The sequence below is a fragment of the Hippocampus bargibanti genome, linkage group LG22, assembly GCF_051943395.1.
Source record: "Hippocampus bargibanti isolate YZ-2025 linkage group LG22, ASM5194339v1, whole genome shotgun sequence".
Lineage (NCBI taxonomy): Eukaryota > Metazoa > Chordata > Actinopteri > Syngnathiformes > Syngnathidae > Hippocampus > Hippocampus bargibanti.
This window is the reverse complement of record NC_142755.1, coordinates 1,132,986-1,153,802: the sequence shown is the minus strand read 5'-3', so window position 1 is coordinate 1,153,802 and position 20,817 is coordinate 1,132,986. Positions and strand designations below refer to the sequence as shown.

The 20,817-nt window shown below is 41.5% G+C and overlaps 1 protein-coding gene across 1 annotated transcript in view; it reads left to right on the top strand.

Annotated features, from left to right (window-relative positions):
* The window catches only part of mkln1 (muskelin 1, intracellular mediator containing kelch motifs), an 86,402-nt gene that overhangs the window by 62,085 nt on the left and 3,500 nt on the right, over window positions 1-20,817 (top strand). The window contains exons 3-16 of the mRNA XM_088988634.1: window positions 14,474-14,626; window positions 15,296-15,365; window positions 15,551-15,693; window positions 15,918-16,006; window positions 16,095-16,204; window positions 17,135-17,327; window positions 17,406-17,522; window positions 17,608-17,673; window positions 18,176-18,288; window positions 18,360-18,572; window positions 19,364-19,585; window positions 19,665-19,794; window positions 20,256-20,403; window positions 20,473-20,587. Of these exons, the coding sequence (XP_088844760.1) occupies window positions 14,547-14,626; window positions 15,296-15,365; window positions 15,551-15,693; window positions 15,918-16,006; window positions 16,095-16,204; window positions 17,135-17,327; window positions 17,406-17,522; window positions 17,608-17,673; window positions 18,176-18,288; window positions 18,360-18,572; window positions 19,364-19,585; window positions 19,665-19,794; window positions 20,256-20,403; window positions 20,473-20,587 (1,809 nt within the window). The 5' untranslated portion in view covers window positions 14,474-14,546. The remainder of the gene's footprint in view (window positions 1-14,473; window positions 14,627-15,295; window positions 15,366-15,550; window positions 15,694-15,917; window positions 16,007-16,094; window positions 16,205-17,134; window positions 17,328-17,405; window positions 17,523-17,607; window positions 17,674-18,175; window positions 18,289-18,359; window positions 18,573-19,363; window positions 19,586-19,664; window positions 19,795-20,255; window positions 20,404-20,472; window positions 20,588-20,817) is intronic.

Genomic DNA, 20,817 nt, shown 5'->3' with positions numbered 1-20,817 from the left:
TATGAACTGATCCCTAACTTTTGAACACTGTCCATCCATCAAGCACGCTATGTTATCGGCTCATGTTTATTGCTATAAGTCCGTACTTGCCGCAAAATTTCAAAAAGTGAACCTTGAGATGCTAAGTCATGACTCTTACGAGTTAAATTGAGGCTTAAACTGGAGGAAAATACAAGAAACATTTGACCACAGAGAGCATTATTGGTGTTTTTGTGTTATCATGTAGCGTGCTAGCCTGTGTGTGTGTGTGTATGAAGCCACTCAGAGGTGCAGACCAATGCCAAGAAGCACATTCTTTGGCATCGTCCGAGGTTGCCGTCTGACGCCACTCAGGAACACGGTGTACGTGCCATTCATTTACGGCGGTGCACACACAAAAGTTTCTTGTCAAAAAAAATAAAAAATAAAGAGCGCTATGTTGCTAAAAAAGACGGACGGACTATGTAACAGCTTCACGCCCGATCGCTCGAAAATGACATTGCGGATTACTTTCACTCATATTGTTCATATATATATATATTGTGCAAGGTGGTGGTTAGGCATAACTGTAGAGCAACGGTCGTATCAATTTTTATACTCGTACGTTATGCACGTGGATCTGATTGTGACTGTGCTGGACTTTTTTAGACTGCTGATTATGCTAGCTAGTTTGCCAATCAATAGCCAACAGATACCTAGCTAGATAGCCAGACAGCTAGATAGCTAATAGATAGCAAAAAGCATATCACATGATGATTGGTTAGTCTAAAATGTGATTATTTTGAGTTGTTCTAAAAACATAGGAATGTTTTTATAGTTATGAAAATATGCACTTTTGTGGTATTTCTTTGCAATATTCCTGTCAAAATAAACTGCATGCAAATTATGCCTCAGTTACAGCAATTTTACCAATAGTCCAAATGCTTTTTCTTGGAAATTTGCACTTAAAAAAGTCCTCTTATCTGTACACATTGACTGCTTACTCAGGCTTTTTTGTTTTGAACGAGTGCCAGAGTTCAGAAGTTGCATTACGAGGCGTAAGTGTTGTAAAGTGTGCAGTTGACCTGAGTGGGTGTTGGGGTTACAGAATATCTTCCTTCCCCGAGGCCTTGCGCCAATAAAAAAATTGCTAACACGCACGCCCGCACTTACATATTGATGCATAATACACGTGCCATTTTAAGTTTTTTTTTTTTCATATTCATATTCATCCATTACATGAAAACAGTCTAGTCACTTAATTAACTTAAGCAAAAATCGTCAAACAACATTTATCAATGCTAAAGTTGCAAGATGATTTTCATACTGCGATATATTTCATTCAAATGGATTTAAGGCGTACGCCAGCTTGTAAAAGTGCGACAAAATCATTGCCGGGATTGGCTTGCGAAGTTTTGAAGTTTGGGTGTTCCAATGAGCGTGTGATAAAGTGGAAGATTTATTGCGAAATGTTCTGTCGAGTGAAAGCCGCCGCACTCCTCGGAGAGCTTGTGCGGCCAATTGCGGAGGCCCAAATGTAATTTGGCGCTGGGCGTAAATCAGCGGCGCTCAAATTGGAGCCAGTCCGAGGATTTCACAGTGGGAAGTATCGTGTTTTGAAGGCCCAGCTGTGTAGTTGCATGACTGGACGCTTGAATACAAGCAACTGATGCACCAAACTATTTATCCATTATTTATTACTATCCATTATTAATTCATGACACAAAAAATATAAACATACCCCTTGTAAATAAAATGTAAGTATTTAAATTTGTATTAACCCGTTCATGCACCCTGTAACCTGATAGCTTGATGAACTGTCAACTGTAGTACACATCCCCACCACCAGGGGCAGTGTAATGTGTTCAAAAAGACATAAATAAAGACTTTCACAAGTAGTGTGAAGTGAAGCAGTAAAATGCTAGTCTTGTCGTTAGCGTCCAAGCCTCCATTGCTCAAAGGTTTACAAATCTGCGAATGCAACTTGTTAAGCTGGTGAAGGCAGTTTTCCTCATTTGTTAGCGTTAAGCTAGCAGAAGGCAAACTGTTTTAAATGTGCAAAGGCAATATTTCTCGTTTAAGGGCATTATTATTATTATTTGTTAGTTTGTTTTTATTCGTAGTCACGACAAAAAAAAGTGTGTTCCTTGAAAATGAGTACACATTAAATATTTTTGAGTATAACCTTTTATGATTTTAGTCAATGAAAATTCTTACTGTACAATATAAATATAAACAAACATTTTACGTAGCTAAAATAAGTGAGTCCAAATTTCTGTGATTCAATCGAATTTTGTTTCAGGAGTTCCGAAAAATCAATCCGATTCAGCGTTTACAGTTTTATACCTCAAACATACATTTGGTCTTAGCATATTATGCTAATTGTAACATGCTAATTGTAAACTCATTTGGGGTTGCCATAACCACAACCGCAGTATAAACATGTTGCTGTTGCTCCATACACAGGACATCCACACTTGCGAGGCTTTGTCTCATCTTGTCTGGCAACACAGTTGGCAGCCACTCATGCAAAATTACTCGAGCAGCATTTACACGCCGGATACATACTTCATGCTTTTCGCCGTCTCTTATGTAATCTCCACTTCCTTCCTCCGTGCTTCTGTAATCAGTGCCGAAATGGGAGGTTCGGATGCATTGTTCCGAATCATTTCGTTGTATTCATAGCGAGGATATCAATGTTTTTCATCGTAAAGTACAAAAATAAGCAACAGATTTGAAGCAGGCAGGCAAGAGAAATACAAGTGGACCCTGACAGTGAGAAATGAAGCGACCTATCGTCCAATTTTTCAACCACATTACCTGCCCGTGCATTTTTTTTTCCACCCCAAGCGTATAAAGATGATTCTGATTCTGATTCTTCACAAAAGAGCTTATCGCAATTCAGGATTTCGTGAATGCTATCATGACCCCAAATAATGATCGATTTGTCATAGTCCTAAAACTCAATATTCTGTGGGACTTGGAATTTGACTCAAAATGACAAAAACCCTGGCACTGGACTGGATACATTTTTACACATCGTCTGGCAGTGAATGAGTTAAGCACTGTAACAAAGTACTTCATATTTCACGGTACAAATGAAGGGTCAAATTTGACGAATGGCATCTAAGCAATTTTTGTACAAACACAGGAAAGGCTGTGTTGTTATGAGCATGAATGGAAGTGGAGAGCTAATGTTCATGTGCGCACACACATGCATCAGTGTGTGTGTTGAGCACCTGCAGTGACTGAGCGCCTTTCTTTCGAAGCCCTTCAGACTGCAGAGGAGGAGTTGCAATGTGCCATATCGAAGACCAGAGAGGGCATCGTGCAATTTAGTTATTTTTCAACAACCGTCATCATTGCTCCGTCTTGGGCAGGCTCTGACTTGCACTTGTGTAAATCCTCCACAGACCTTCATAATGACTTGTCATAACACTTTAGTTTCACCGACAAAGCCTATAATTATGATAAATATTTTAAAAAATTGTATGTACTGCAGTATCTGCAATATACTTCTAATCTAGTCCAAATGTTGATGACTTTTGCCACCTCTTCCCTTCGTTAGCATGAAATGAGATGAATAGCGACTAGCACGTTGGATGGCATCACCCCTCCCTTCGCACGGACTCGAATTGAAGTGAGCAGCAGCTCGGCCTTCTCCTGCTGTGCCCTACCTAATGTCATTAGAAGGGATCTGAGCCCACAAAGTGTGTGTGTGTGTGTGTGTGTGTGTGTGTGTGTGTGTGTGTGTGTGTGTGTGTGTGTGTGTGTGCGTGTGCGTGTGCGTGTGTGTGTGCTTTAATTCGTCACACACCCACCTCACTATTTAACCAAACACTAATCCCGATTCATACCGCCAACAACAGTAATGTTAAATGTCAAAAGCACATGCGCGTCAATATGAAAAGCCACGTCAGCCGTTATTCGATGCCCTTTCGACCCGGATGAAGGTGCATGTGTACTGGTACACTCCTAGTATTCACTATTAGCGCAATTCAGCGCACCGATAAAATGACTTGTTCACTAGGACAATAGCGGTGTCGAACTCTGAGCATTTTTTTTTCCAGTGCAAGTGTGACTTTTGGCCTAACTAGTAAACAATTAAATCAAATGACTGTGCTGCAACTGGAAGTACTGTACAATGCTAATGGTGTATTACTAGCGGCTACCTGGATATTGCGCTGAAGTCATTCACAAATTTATTCAAGAATTGAAAATATGACGTATGACGGAGAGCGCCAGAAGAAGCAGCATTTCTGAATTAGTTTGGGTTTTGTTGGGTGCTGATAAAGCACTGGTCAGACCTCTGAAAATATTTTTCCCTTCCACAAGGGGGCAGCATTTCCCCTTCGTTTCCATATTAGCGCTTTGTTCCAGATTCCGCTGTTGTTAAAACGCTATGTAAACCGATATGTACACTATGTATTGCATTGTAGTTTGAAAAGCTGCCCTCATTTCACGCTCCGATAACTCGAGATCCATATCATTTAGGAGTTAACTATTTATGTAGTCCTAAAACTCAATATTTTGTGGGTCTTTGAATTTGAATGACAATGACAAAAATATTTTTGCACATGTCTGGCAGCGAATGAGTTAAACTGGATGTCAAAGACATTTCGGCTAAAGGTAGCGTTGAATTGTATCACTATTGAGGACAACGTGCATACTTGTACACGGACATTGAGGTAGATATCTCAATGTTTAAAAGCACGCTTGTGGTTTGTACCACTGGTACATTTTAAAACAAATGTGGAAAAACCTACCAGACATAGTGGAAATAAAACATGGATATTCTTAGCGGCACTGTACATTTTCCCAAAGTCAACCATGGCTGTGTAGTGTGAATGACTTGGCAATGACTGAATGAATCACACGCAGACACACAAACACACATGTATTTATGCGCAGTCACTCTTAATGCCATCAGTTACGCATTAGCCCTCAGGCTAATAAATCCTTGAAAGTCGCATGTTTTTATTTTCCAAAACCCGGAGGCCGACTTAAAGGGCACACACACACACATATATACGAACAGGCTGTCAGGGCAAGCATTATGTAACCGACAGCCGTGAGTTGCCGTGGGAACAGGGAAGAAGTGAGTCGGGGTAGGGGAGGACTGAGGCCAGAGCAAGAGAAGAATTGTATTAAATAAAAAAAAGACATCTGGTAACCTTGCCCACCAGGTTGACACGCACACACGCAGCAGAAAGACAGTAGGTACACGTGCACGCTGTACATCAAGACACGAATAGAAACCTTATCACGTTTTAGAGAGAGAGACAGCGAGAGAGACAGACAGACAGCTTTGAACAAATACTATTGTACTTGCGATATAACACATCATCAATATCAGAATATATCAGACTCTATAGTTCGAAAAAAAGTATTATTGTAACCTCATCAATTGAATTTATTGAGATATGAAAGACAGTCCTGATATTTGTATTATTTTTTTGATGATATATCATCCAAAAAAATGTGTTTTTAAAACGTCAATTGTAGCCTATCATCTCTTCAGCGTAATTTGCTCCACTGTGTTTGAAATTTCAATTATCCTAGAACCGGTCTTTAGCGTAATTTGCTCCTCGGTGTTTAAAATTCTAATTATCTTTAATAGCGTGTTTCGTTGATCTGCCTTGTGCCGCCATAACAAACGCTCATATGATAAAAATAACAAACAAGGAAAACTAAAAATGAGTATTTGCTCCCCAAACTAATAAAAACTAACACATTCATTCTAAAAACAGATTAAAAATTACTGGGTTGCAAAATAAAAATCAAAAACAACCATATCACTTTTCAATAACGCTCACCTGTAGCCTCATAACATGTTACGCTGTCCACCGTAGTAACCGAAAATGAAAACTCCCAAACTATAATAACTATGATTGCCATCTACAATTTTTACTTTTACAAATGCTACAATTGTACCAAATAATCATTTTGGTTATGATAATCTAGTTGTCAAAATTTCACCACTTCTAGCATAACCAGGTAATATGTATGACTTATTACATCCGTAAATGCAAATGTAACACAACATTTGCCACTGTGAATCAATAAATAAACCAATAAATAAACCACAAATACAAGTAATACCGAGAACAGCCCCGCCGGAGTATCAACAGTCAATAAATCAACACGATGCACACGCACAGCCGCCTTTCCAATGTCTCAGAACTTGGAAAGCAAATTTTTCATCTAGCCAAAATGGTGCTCTGGTGCTGCAAAATGGAGAAAGGGGCTATTAACAAGCCAATGTTCCAAGTCCAATTCCGACAAAAAAACAATCTAGGCCATTTGCTCTGACGTCGCAAACCTAGTGCACACCAAAGTATCTGTGATTCGCTGGTTATAACTCAATTTTAAAAAAAGTGGATGTGGTTGCCAGAGGGCATAAACAACCGAAAACAGGCTGTGCAAAAGGATTTCCGGTGAATCGGAACTCGCTGGTCGATGGTCAGGGCAAGCAAATGCCTTCTATGCTGAGACAAAACTGGCTGGGCCTCATACGGCCCAGCTAGCTAGCTGGCACAGACGGAAGTCTGCATGCTTCCTTCCTCTAATGTGTTGGTCAAAGTAACACCAACAGCAGAGTTTCAGCAGCAAAAACGCGTCTGGAGTTCTTAAAATAAGATCTGGTGAGTCGGCGCTCCGTCGTGGAAACTTCCCCTTTGTCGTGTGTGTGAAAAAGATATTGTTATATAACAACAGTATTCCTTTTAGCCATTTGCTTCCATTTTGTTCTTGGGGATTCTAGATCGAGTTTAGTTGAGGAGTTTTGTTTTGTCATAAGGGATTCTCTGCCACTATCTTGAAGCATCTCTTTGTAATTATCATCCTATTTATTTTTTTCAATTCATCGTAAAGATTTTCTTTATATGAATCTAATTTTAATAAAAACATACTCTATTTTATTGCATTTTTTAAAATATTTTGTCATTCCGAATTGCTCGAGATGCTCGACGCAAACCAGTTGCATGTTCCCATATTTCAATCACATGCATCATTTATGTGATTGCGACATGATAAGTGGGTCAAATTCCCCACAGAAGGGGCAATACGCAAAGCCACGACCCGCACCAGTCACCATTTCCTTGTACAGAGAAAAAACTGGTCCGACCGGTCTATTTGGTTCTGGTCACTGGGGAAACCGATGCTCTGGGGAGTCATGCAGTCTTGCTTCTCGCTCACCACACCTCCCCTCTCTTCACCATATACTGGACAAATACAGATGACTGACCAAAGAAACTCTCCCATGCGGTCCAGACACTGAAACGGATGTACAAACACGCAAAAGTCAATGCGAAAGCAAAGAGACAATCTGTAGCGGATGTTTGCTCCGCCATACTCCGACTCTGCGTCTTTGCATCTCCTACCTCCTTTTTGCACTTTCAGTTCCACCTGTCAGAATGAGGATGGACTGCCACATTTGGTTGTTGTGTAGGAAGTGAAAAAGGAGATTCAAAGGATCTGGCGAAGACTCTCCGTAACTACCCTCGACGACCCGAGCTAAACTTGGCTTCACCCCGACGGACCAAGCTCTCCTCTCAGTCGAGAATTACCTCTTGTCGTACTTCCTTGACTCAAAGTCGTCTCCATCGTCAGTACGGCTCTATCAAGACTGACCATTCAGGGCGGTCCGTCAATCAATCACTATGAGCCGTACCAACGATTTTGTTTATGTATCATGTGATCATTGGCAGAGTGGCTCCTTTATAAAAAATCATCCCCCTTCCCATCATGGAGTTTGGACTCTCTCTGCCCTCTGACAAACCCTACTGTAGCCTCCCCTCCACTTTGTTGACCTTCTGCACCAATTAACGCACTTAAGGAAAAAGGTCGCCGGAGTCTGCGGGCCAAGGAAAAGAAACACTTCCCGTTGTCGACGAGTGGTTTTGAGTGTCATGTACAGACTCCAGATGGCATGGGAAACATGACGCATACGAGGTCTTCTCTCCTTCTCTGAATTTCTCTTCCTTCTCTGGCGTTCTCTCGATCTTTCCATCGCTTCTCCCATCTCGAGCTGAACACGACACTGGAGAATAGCTAACATAGGACCGTCAGTTCATGTGACACTCCCCTGTGCCTTTGGCCTACTTAGCGGCGCTGAAGCAATCTGTCCCTGCTCTAATATTATCCCCCCCACCACCACCCGCTCCTCCGACCACGGGGCATCACCGCCGCAACCCTTAACATCCGCACTTCCCGCTTCACATAAACTCGACAATCCAAGAATGGTGCATTTGCAGAGCTTCGCGCTGACTGTTGTGTGCATCTGGTCAAACCAAGGTGTAGCTCTGCATACCTTTTGGCTTCGACGTGATACCGGGGAAGAGGGGGACATAGTACCCATGTGAGTAATAGATGCCACCACTGCGTGATAGGGTTCCATTTTTAAAGTGACTCTGGATCTTACTGTGTCATGAGCGTAGGAACTATTGAGTCAGTAATGGTCCAATTCGCCCGCAGACCACAAAATATTTACTCTCTTGTTTCATTTTACACCTGATGGGTTGGGCAGGCAGTAGTTTACTGTTTCTGTTAGTCACAGTAACTCGCCTCCGTTGTTGTACATTGCACAGCTTGGAACCGGGCCAGTCCGCCTGCAGAGTCACCGTTCATCCTGCGGGCTGTGCGAGAATTGGATCCGCCTCTTGAGAGAAGGCTCATTCCGGGTAGAATGTATCCAAAACACCTCACAGGAGACATACTACAAAGCCTCTGAAAAGTGAAATACTATACTGTAAAACGTTATCATTTCTTGCAAAATATCAATGGAAATAACTCCAGTGTACGGTGCCGCCCACTTTTAGGGCTCACATGGGGGTGGGTGGGGGGGGGCAGTGGATAATCGTGACACCACTTCCTCTTTAGACACATCATTCATTATTACAAAGAAACAAACAAGACACACGATGGGCTTACTGTCATGCAAGGTGTCAATCACAGGTCATGTTGACAACTCTGGACAAAACCTGGTCCAAGTTTTCGGTTTCGGGCACCAGCATGTGGCTCAAATCGAGCAAGACCGATTATGTTTGTTTATAGCAGAATTGAATTGAATGACTGTCTGGTACTCCTAGGTGGGGTTCCATTTTATGCAGACAACCATATTGTAGTTTATGGACTTTATATTTAGCATTTACGCATCATGCCTATTCCAAGAGTGACCACCATTTGTCAGGGAATTATTTGTGAAGCGTCAAGTTCTCGGATGTGTTTATGAACGTTTCACAGCCAAGAAAGTGCAAGAAGACTCAAGTTCTGCAGGGACGTCAGCCAAAAGAGATGATGAGGTCACCGTGAATGTGAATAACGAACCGGGGAAATTTGGCTCTGAATTAGAACAGGCCAGACTCTGAACAAACACAAAGGTAAACACATTTCAAAATCAAATCGCGGTCAGTGACTCATTGGCTTGTTTGCGCATTTGACCGTCATAATAAAAACAAACGGTCAGCGATATTGTTCTCTTTTGCGCCGTTGTTCTTGCCACTTTCCTGTCCTGTCTCTCACTCCTCTACGGAAGCAGGCCCTACCACCACCACCGTCGCCTTCCTTTTTAAGACTGCCTCCCTGCGTCACTTCCCCTGCCCGGTCGACTGTCATGTAAACACGAAGACACCCCGGCCTCGCGTTGTATTCACATGCACGCACACGCTCTTCCAGTCACATGGGAGGTGCTAATTTTGACCACATAAACCCAGCGGAAATGCTACTTTCACAGCCGGCTGTTTAAGCCACGCTCACATCGAGAGACATCAAAATTGAAGGGAATCAAATACTGCTGTTATGGTTGCTTCAATTCATTAGCAGTAATCCACTAGAAAAAAAAAAGAATAATGGGCTACAAATAAGTACGTGGGATGGGAGGAAAAATCTCGAATCTTGGCGTAGTGATTTGGAGAAGAAATCGACAGACTCATTTAGAACCGAATGAAACTGATCCGTGTGTTTAAACAAGGCGAGTATTTTACCTGACCATATATAATACAAGAGCCTAAGCATTAGTATTTTATACAAGGATGGGAGGCTATGCTGACCGGTGTCCATATTTGTGATTGTAGTAGAAATCTCAAAACATTATCCCGCCTTTGACAAATAGGTCAAAAACAAGGCAAATGGTGCCGAAAAAGTGTATTTAACCCATTTGGGGACAGTGGTTGCTACATTGGATAGTGTATCAGGTTAAATATTATCATGATGGGTACTAATCAGACGGTCAAAACGTTCATCTTCGGTGTGGGTATCAGTATCAGATCCATTTTAGATTTGATATAAATTTGCTTCATGACGAGAACAGATGTGCCCCGTCATGGAAGGCGAATACGGAGGATTAGCGTGGCTTTAATGCCACGGGATTATTGCACGTTACATTGTCATGCAAAAAAAGCCCACGGCCGCCAATACTCGGACTTGTTTGGGCACATTTTGTAACTTTGTTTTACAGGGAGGAATCATCAAACACAATTGGGCCATTCAAATGTTATTTTTTACTGACTATGAAACAATGTAATAACATAAAGTAGTGAGTTTCTACGAAGAGGCAAGGAGGCTGTTAGCATAAAATAGTAAGAGTTCGACTTGATCCTCATGTTTGAATCATTGTGTTCATGTCGAAATGGTTTGTAGACGCAAATGAAACAAACATCATGGCTGCTTTTCTGGATGCGAGCCCAAGAGCACCAGATCAATCCAAAAAAATAATAATAAATATATATTTTTTTACAGTCAGATTGTCAAAATTACAATAAAAGCCTTCCATTTTTAAGACAATTTGAACTTTTGGTTCAGACTTTAGGTAGCATCATGGCACGAGACATGTTTGATATGCTTTTGCGGACCGAATAAAATGATGTGACGGGCCAGATTTGGCCCTCGGGACTTGACTTTGACATCTGTGTTGTAGTCTTATAGTTAGGTAGGTAGAGAGGTAGGTATGTGGGTAGGTACTGTAGGGTGGTAGGTAAGTCGCTAGCTAGTTGCTAGGTAGGTAGGTACTGTGGGTAGGTACGTAGGTAGTTAGTTGCTAGGTAGGTAGGTACTGTTGGTAGGTACTTTAGGTAGGTAGGTATGTAGTTAGTTGCTGTGTAGGTAGGTAGGTACTGTAGGTAAGTAGGTAGGTACACTTGGTAGGTACTGTAGGTAGGTAGGTAGGTAGGTAGGTAGGTAGGTAGGTAGGTAGCTAGTTGCTGGGTGGCTAAATAGCTAGCTAGAGAGATGGATGGGTCGGTAGGTAGGTAACTAGGTAGTTAGCTAAGTAGGTGGATGGATGGGTAATTGGGTAGCTTGCTAAGTAGGTGGATGGATGGGCAGCTGGTTGAGTAGCTGGATGGATGCTCATAAAAGTCTAAATGAACTCAGTCAGTGTGTGTCCACACATTCATCCATCTTTACATCCACCAACATTGTTTTTTTTTTCTTTTTTAAGTGTTTCTCTCTCTCTCTCTCTTTCTCATACACACAGCACCACCCCAGACAAGTTGTTCTTGGCAATTGAAGCTCGTGGATGTTTGGTGGATATTCTGTGGTCACGCTTGATTATCAACCAACCCCCGCTCTAACTATCCCCCACGCCCCTACCCTCCTTTTCCCATTTGTTTACTTCCATTTCGATGTGCGCAACAGCACCTGGAATGCGGACACTGTTAGCGACCGATAGAGACGAACACGTAATATCCCCCCCGCCCCCGTGCGTGGGAAGAACGACTTCCTAACGCGTTTACGCACAACCAAGTACAAAAATAAATACATAAAAACCCACTGACAACATGTACCCGAACGCACATGAGAGACAAACGCACACGCAGCCGCTTGGCGCACATCAGCGAAGAGAAATAACTTGCCTCACAGTCCAAAAAGGCGCTGCTCCCGAAACTGCGATGTTTCTTTCCTTCGTCAATTTGTTTTTAAAAGCGCGTCACAGCTGCTGGCAGGTGGATTGTATAATCGACAAGTTCGAGTCCAGCATTCCGGATCCGCGTTTCCCTTCTGTTGTGAAACGACACCTCGCGCGTTATTTCTTCTTTTGTTATTTTTTAATTATGTTTAATTCCCTGTTCGGAGCCCAAGAAGAAGTGGCCTCGTTGCCTCGCTCGCCGTGTTCCTGCCCGGTCATGATATCATGTCCATGTGACACGCTCGGGCCTCCGTCAACGGCAACTTAAAGGGACCTCCCACGTGATGGTTTCTCGAGAACACGGGGGTATTAAAAAAAAAGGGAAAAATAAGAAACTCTGACTGCACCTGGGCCGTGGAGGGGGTGGGTGGGGGGGGGGCTTTTACCAGAAATATGATGACGATCGTGTGATGATGTCATCAGCAGCCATTGCAAATATATGACGATGTTTGTGGTGACGTCGACATTGATGATGATAATGATGAGTGGATTGATCTGATTCTCGACAAGCAAAGAAAACATGGTGGTTTTAATGCCGCCGGAAGAAAAATCTACTATTGATGCATAATTATGATATCTAAATATTTCATCATGACCTATACTATTATAATCATTCACATTGAGACTGCTAAATCCAACATGGACAAAATATCAAGTTATAATTCTTGAAGAAAAGTTATAATAGTATGCTCCTATATAATAATAATAATAATAATACATTTCATTTATAAGCGCCTTTCAAAACTCTCAAGGTCACTTTACAGTCACAGGATATGTTTTTCTGTGGGTGAGCAGCGGCAGCCACACGCGCCAGCGTTCACTCAACCTGGAAGTAACTGAACTAGCTGGTTAGCTAGCTTTCTATCTATTTACTTACGGGTTGAGTGAGCGCTGGTGCATGTGGCTGCCGCTGCTCACCCACAGAAAACTTATCCTGTGACTGTAAAGTGACCTTGAAAGTTTTGAAAGGCGCTTATAAATTAAAAGTATTATTATTATAATACATAGAAAGCCAACCAGCTAGCCAACATATAGCTAATAACTAGCTAGGTAGATAGCTAGCCAGTCAGCTATATTGGTATATAGCTAATAGATAGCTAGCTAGAAATCTGGCCAGTATCTATTGTTCACATTTGCTTTTAAACGTACTGATGAATCCTATGAACAAAGAATTAGAAAAAAATGCCGTTTAATATTATTATTATTTCTACTCAATAAATCCTGGTTTGACTCATTTGGTACAATTTTCACTCACGTGATTCCCTTCAAACGGTACATTGATTCACATCTGTGGCATAAATCTCCTCCTTCGGCCGCCATATATAACCTCTCCTGCTCGGCAAAAAAAGGAATGATGCTGTCACCGCATCTGCCTCACAGCTTGATTTCTTGTAATAGTTTAAAAAATAATAATCCACTGATCATTCGCATGCAAAAATGTGACATTCTGTATTTATTACGGATGCATGAGTAACATGCAGCCGGTACTCTGAAGAAGACTGCTGTTTTGGCTATATGCCATACATCCCGATATTTTAAATCATCGATGAATCGGAAATTTGCCTCTCCCGGTAAATTGGCGTTTTCATGTTCATTAGGTTTGTTAAAGTCATTATAAGTGCCTCGCATGCTGGGTCCGAGAGGACAGTCATTTCATCTGTGCTGTATGTCATGCATATTAGCATATTTGACAATAAAGCCGACTTTCACTTTGTCTTTGATTTTGAAATATGTTATTTTAGAACTATCAATAACCCCTATATTGAGAATCAATTTTCCCAATAGCTTACAATGTTTTTAAGAAGTTGCAAGATAAACTAGATCAAAGTGGTGCTTTATTTAATGTTCACGAGGCCTTGGCAGAAGAACTGGTGCAGGGGTGGGAGATTGGAGCATTGCGGGGAGATGAGTCCTGCCTCAGAGTACAATAAGATGATGTCGAGGAGAGCTATTTAACGGGAATAGAGATATTAGTCATCCGGTGATGCATCTGCAGTGTTTTTATCCACCGACTACATGTTACAAGAAAGGCCTGAGATCATTCTGAAAGTTGTTTTCCAAAAGTGCTGTCGTTTTTTTTAGTTCAAAATAGCTTACATGTATGGTTAGGGGGAACATACCACATTGACAGTACATTTATTTACAATACTTACTTACTCGTCTGACAAAAAGAAAAATTTTAGAGAAAATTCAACTTAGAAAAAAAGAGAAAATTCAGCTTGCGTCACGTCGCTCGTGTGCGTCGCCTTTTTTACGCCTCTTGACGTAGGTGGCGCGTGCCGTCGCCGCCATCTTTGTCGGGGCAACTAAGCTCGTCATGTGAATGTATGCCGTGCGTTTTTTTGTTTAAAGCCCTATCACGTTCCATAAATTTACACTTAGTGCCAATGTACACTTATTAAATGAGCATATTTATTGTGAGTGTCCATATGTCAAGCTAACGTCCTACCGAGTGTATAATAAAACGATTTGATTATGAAGTAAATGAATCTGTTGTTCTTGAGTTGGTTGTTTTAAGGGATGCTAAATAATTCTAATGCATTAAATATAATCTGATTAATCAATGCATATTGTGTGAATCGATATAAAAATATGCCGTGTGTCTTTTAGGGCTAGTGCAACTCTTCCTTCGGTCCCCCACGCCCCCCATCCCGGCTTGTTTTTTTCCTCTTCCTGAAACAAGATGGCTGTCGTTCCAGAGAGCAGAGTTCTCACGTTCAGCGTTTTTAAATGGAGCTCGTACTCCTCTGCGTATTTACCAGAGTGAGTAATTTTCACATTCGTCTGCTTGCTCTGTGCATTTAAGTCCCCCGTGTTATCCTGCAAGCACCGAGCTAGCGAGCTAACTGGCCTAGCTCCTCGTCGTAAATACAGGCTAGTTAGCTTCGGCTAACGATGCTATCGACATTTTTAGAATGATTTATGGCAGGCACTCGTTCCAAAAGATCCCTGAGATATTTTTAGTTGGTTCTCGGAGACTTAAGTATTCAGTCTGTGACACTGTCTAGCCAAATATTCGGCTTGACTCCTATATTACTTGCATTAAATCCGCGTTTTGTATCGTACCCTTTTTCTCTTTGGCAAAATTTTTAATAAATATCAATCGCAGTTTAATTGACAACACAAGAAAGGGACATTCATTGCCAAGCATAATGCATGACAGAAATATTTGATAGCAATAAAACAACTTGTCGCGTTTACTTGGACTCGTCGAGAATACTAAAGTGTTTACTTTAATGTTACAACGTTAGAAATGCATTATTGATGCCATCTTATTGCTTCCTGAATACAGGAGTGACTGGTTTAAACATGCAAACAACAACATAGTAATCATATTAAAAAACAAAGTATCATTTATTAAAATACACAAGGAACATGTCTCCATATTAACACTGCTTGAGAGTTATTAACCTGTGATTTTTATTTATTTAGGAATATTTTGGTGGACAAACCTAATGATCAGTCGTCGAGGTGGTCTTCTGAGAGCAACTACCCACCGCAGGTAATAATAATGATGCAACATGTTCTTTTTTTTTAACGGTTGTCCTACAACAAATTTGTCTTGTGCCCTTTTTTATTGTAATTGAACTGTCAGAATATATTCTCACCGTGTCTCCGATTTACCTCCTGAAATCTGTGTTAAAATACAACAGATTGAATTTAAGATGCCGTCTCTGCGTCTTGCAGTTTTTAATCTTGAAACTGGAGAGGCCGGCGATTGTTCAGAGCATCACCTTCGGGAAATACGAGAAAACGCACGTCTGCAACCTGAAGAAGTTCAAGGTGTTCGGTGGCATGAGCGAAGAAAACATGACTGAGCTTTTGTCCAGGTGAAGCTTCCGAATAGCGGCCATACGCAAATGTTATTTATTGATGCAGAAAGGGAACATTTTATGCCACGCTTGTAATTCAAAACCCATGCATGCATCTCAAATGAAGAAAAAAAAGCAAATATCTGTCATGTAACTGATTTTCCCAGCACGTGCGAGAACTTGGCACGTCCAAGAGTTCAAGTAGTGAACGGGTGGCCTCTTTTTTTCTTCCCCTCTACCAGTGGCCTTAAAAACGACTACAACAAGGAAACATTCACCTTAAAGCACAAGATCGACGAGCAGATGTTTCCCTGTAGATTTGTCAAAATAGGTGAGGACCAAATTCACCTGGATGCAAATCTTCATTTTCACCCGATGTCTCACCTGAGGTTTTTCCCCTCCACTCTGCCCCCGTTCAGTGCCTCTGATGTCGTGGGGTCCGAGTTTTAACTTCAGTATCTGGTACATTGAGCTGCATGGGATCGAGGATCCGGATGTTGTGCAACCCTGCCTGAACTGGTACAGCAAGGTAAGATGTGGGCTTAATAATTAATAACTAATAATTAAAAAGTAAATTAATTCCCCATTTTTAGCTGAGTAAAGAAAAGTTTGGGGACTTACAAAAAAAATCTATATATGTGTATGTAATATATACATATATAATAATGTAAAATATATATATATATATATATATATATATATATATATATATTGTTTTTATACATTTTTTTTAACTCCGCAAAACTTTCTTTATTCACTCGAAAATGGGGAATTAATTTAATTTTTAAATATTTTTCCTTAACATTATTTTATTATTTATAGTATTAATAGTTTTATTATTATTATTATTATTATTATGTGTTTAGATCTTTAAAAAATGTTTTAAGCCCCCCATTTTTTTACTTGCCTGAAAATGGGGAATTAATTTAGTTATTATTATTATTATTATTATTATTATTATTATTATTATTATTGCTTTATGTTAAAAATGTTTAAAGTCCCCAAAAGGTTCTTTACTGACCTGAAAATGAAGAATTTATTTATTTTTTATTTAACACTTATTATTTAACAACAACATTATTATTATTACTATTATTATTATTATTATTTTAAAACCTAAAACGTTTTTCTTGCTCTACTTTAGGCCCAAAAAAATATACTCAGCCTGTATCTCCAGCGCCCTCTGCTGCCCTTTCACAGTTACTACGTCTAAATTGTTCTCCCTCATTTGCTTCATCACAATCATTGAAAAAGAATTTGTGACTGACAGCCATTTACATGATTGTCAGAAATTTTCATCGATCGTTTGAATGTCTGTACCTACTCGTCACGTACACCAATTTACATTTTAATTCAAATCAAGTACTTCACCCATTCAAATTCGCTGCACAATAAACAATTGTTGGGGTGTGGCTGTTGAGCGTCATGTATCCTTTTTTTTAAAAAAAATCCTTTGCAGTACAGAGAACAGGAAGCAATCCGCCTCTGCCTCAAACACTTCCGCCAGCACAACTACACGGAGGCCTTTGAGTCTCTGCAGAAAAAGACTCGCATCGCGCTGGAACATCCCATGCTCACCCACCTGCATGACCGCCTGGTGCTGCAAGGCGATTTCGACGCCTGCGAGGATCTCATCGACAAAGCCGTCCGAGGTCTTCCCCCGCTCACCCGATTTCCAGCCCTTCGTTTTTTTCCCCTTGTGCTCGCTAATGCCACTTCTCTCTCTGTAGACGGTTTGTTTAACCAGTACATCAGCCAGCAGGAGTACAAGCCCAGGTGGAGTCAAATCATCCCCAAATGCAACAAAGGTACAAGCGCCCAAGAAATCAACAGAGACGACATGAACAGTGAGGAGGCCATCTATTATAAAAAAGACAGACTTTTACAAACATCGTGTCCAAGCTTTGTCTCTGAATCAATGTCCTCTGCCAGCCGACGGTGACGACAACAGACCCGGAATGAGGGGAGGACATCAAATGGTCATTGACGTTCAGACCGGTGAGAACACACACACACAAGCGGTATTTTTTACTTCTGTTTGAACCCGGCGATTGTCTCCAAATCATTTCCTCCTCCGCACAACTTTTGCCACGCTTTATTTGTGCTAAATCGGACGAGCTAATAGCTAGTCAGCTAGATAGCTATCCAGCGAGCCAGACAGCTAATAGATAGATAACTAAATAACCATCTAGAGTCTAGATTCTAGACAGACAGACAACGGATAGCTAATAGATATATAATAGCAAATAGATAGCTAGCTCGGCATTCAGCGTTCACGCAACCCGAATAACTCAAATAGATAGAAAGCGAGCCAGCTTGCTAATAGATAACTGGCTAGCTAGCAAGATAGATAGCTATCCAGCGAGCCACAACAGTTAAATTCCCTCTTCAGATCAATTGATCGATTTTTCATAAATTCCGTAAATTTAATTCATCTTGCAAAGTTTTGCATCGCGTGAGTGACGTTATTATTACAGATGGCGTCCTTTGTGTCCCGCAGAGACGGTGTACTTGTTCGGAGGCTGGGATGGTACGCAGGACCTTGCCGATTTCTGGGCTTACAGCGTTCAGGAGAACCATTGGGTCTGCATCTCTCGGGACACGGAAAAAGAGGTCATTTACTTAGAAATTACCGCCAAATGGACAAAATTTGACAACATTTTCTACTGCCACGTTTTGTTCAGAACGGCCCGAGTGCCCGTTCCTGCCATAAGATGTGCATCGACTCGCAACGGCGGCAGATCTACACTCTGGGTCGCTACCTGGACTCCAGCGTGAGGAACAGCAAGTCACTAAAGAGTGACTTCTACCGCTACGACATCGACGTCAACACGTGGGCGCTTCTCAGCGAAGACACGGCGGCCGACGGAGGGCCCAAACTTGTGTTCGATCACCAGGTAAGCGAATAATAATAATACAGGTAACATCCGACTCACGACCGGCTCGACTTACGACCACATGTATGTTTTTCTTTATATTTTTTTTTTCTTCATATTATTATTAATTTTCAAACAAAAATTAAATTAGACCCTGAATGACTTACTAGCTTAAAGCTAATGCTAACACACGATGCTAGATCTGCTAACGAAACATCAACGTTGAAGCAACGAGCCTTTGAATGTTAGCAACACCTGCAGATGGACAGTGTAGCAGTGGTGGACAGTTAGGGCCTGCGATGCCTTCTCTGCTGGCCTAAAAATATCTGAATCGCGGACTGAATGCTCCGTCTGCGTGTTTGATTTCAACATTTAGCTTGTGGCTGCCGCTACTCACCCGCAGAAAAAAAATATCCTGTGACTCTAAAGTGTCCTTGAGAGTTTTGAAAGGCGCATATAAATGAAATGTATTATTATTATTATTACAACCTCCAGATTAAAAATTATTTAAAAATTTGAATTCTACACCTGGCACGGCAACGCGCTAGCAGGCCGGCAACGCGTACGACATTTTTGGCCAGCCAGCATCTAACACTCGCACAGCAATCGACCTTGTGACTGCACCAAAGGAGGGAGTTTGTGAGTCATTTAGCCTCCGAGTCTATTCAGCATTTTGAATGAATTTCGACTTACGACCGTTTGGTCGGAACGGAACTCGGTCATAATTCGGATGTTACCTGTACGTTTATAAGTGGCTTTCAAAACTTTCAAGGACACTAACAGTCAAGCCTGATTTTTTTTTGGGGGGTCAGATGTGCATGGATTCTGAAAAGCACATGATCTACACATTCGGCGGTCGTATCCTGACGTGCAACGGCAGCGTGGAGGACAACCGCACGTCCGAACCGCAGTTCAGCGGACTGTACGCTTACCACTGCCAAGCGGCCACGTGGAGCCTCCTGCGGGAAGATTCGTGCAACGCCGGCCCCGAGGACATCCAGTCGCGAATCGGACACTGCATGCTCTTCCACACCGTGAGTCCGCCGCTAAAAAAAATGAGCGTTCTGCCCGTTGAGCTTTTCTCTTCATCACAATTTCCTCTTTCGCTCTCAGAGAAACCGATGTCTGTACGTGTTTGGCGGTCAAAGATCAAAAACCTACCTGAACGATTTCTTTAGCTACGATGTGGATGGAGACCACGTGGAGATCATATCTGACGGCACCAAGAAGGACTCGGGGATGGGTAAGAATTGATTTAGGTGATCAGGGAGTGGAAGATATTTGTTTCTTCTTCTCAGCAACAATTAAAGTTTCGAAAATAGTCGCAATGGAGGTCGGAAATGTTTGTCACTCGACAAAACAGACTATGTTTATTTATTACAGTCTCAGGATTGACAGGAAGTTTTTCTGTGGGTGAGCAGCGGCAGCCACACGCACCTGCGTTCACTCAACTCGGAAGTAAGATAGAAAGCTAGCTAATATATAGCTAATAGCTATCCAGCTCGCTAGACAGCTAATATATAGCAATATTTATGGAAATGGATTAAGAAAAAGGGTGTCTTAATACTAATACATTTCATTGATTGTCTTTTTTTCAGCGTTATTAATATTAATTCTGCTAATGTGGCATTTCACTCTCTTATTTTGAAGGGAAACAAAGTAATATTTTGTTGACTGATGATTGTCTCTTTGCTGCCGCACTAGTACCGATGACGGGCTTTACCCAGAGAGCCACCATCGACCCAGAACTCAACGAGATCCACGTCCTATCAGGCCTCAGCAAAGACAAAGACAAACGCGAGGAGAACGTCCGTAACTCCTTCTGGATTTATGACATCGCTCGTAACAACTGGTAAGGGACAGCAGAAGCCCCTCAGGTGTGCGCGGAAACGATGCTATGCTAACGTCAATGCTATCCCAGGTCGTGTGTGTATAAAAATGACCAGGCAGTGAAGGAAAACCCCAGCAAGGTCTTGCAGGAGGAGGAGCCGTGTCCTCGCTTCGCTCACCAACTTGTCTATGACGAGATGCACAAGGTAGGCATGATTTGTTTTTATTCACTCATTTACCGCCATTCCCAAATTTATTTGAGAATTGAAAACCGGAATTTGTTCCTGGTTTTTGGTTTTCATGCGTGGGTGCCTATGAAGCGCTGGTCAGACCTCAGGCAATGTTTTCCCTATCCTTGAGGCAGTATTTGCCTTTTGTTAGTTGTGACTACAACGATTATTATTTTTATTATTATTATTATTATTATTATTGATGT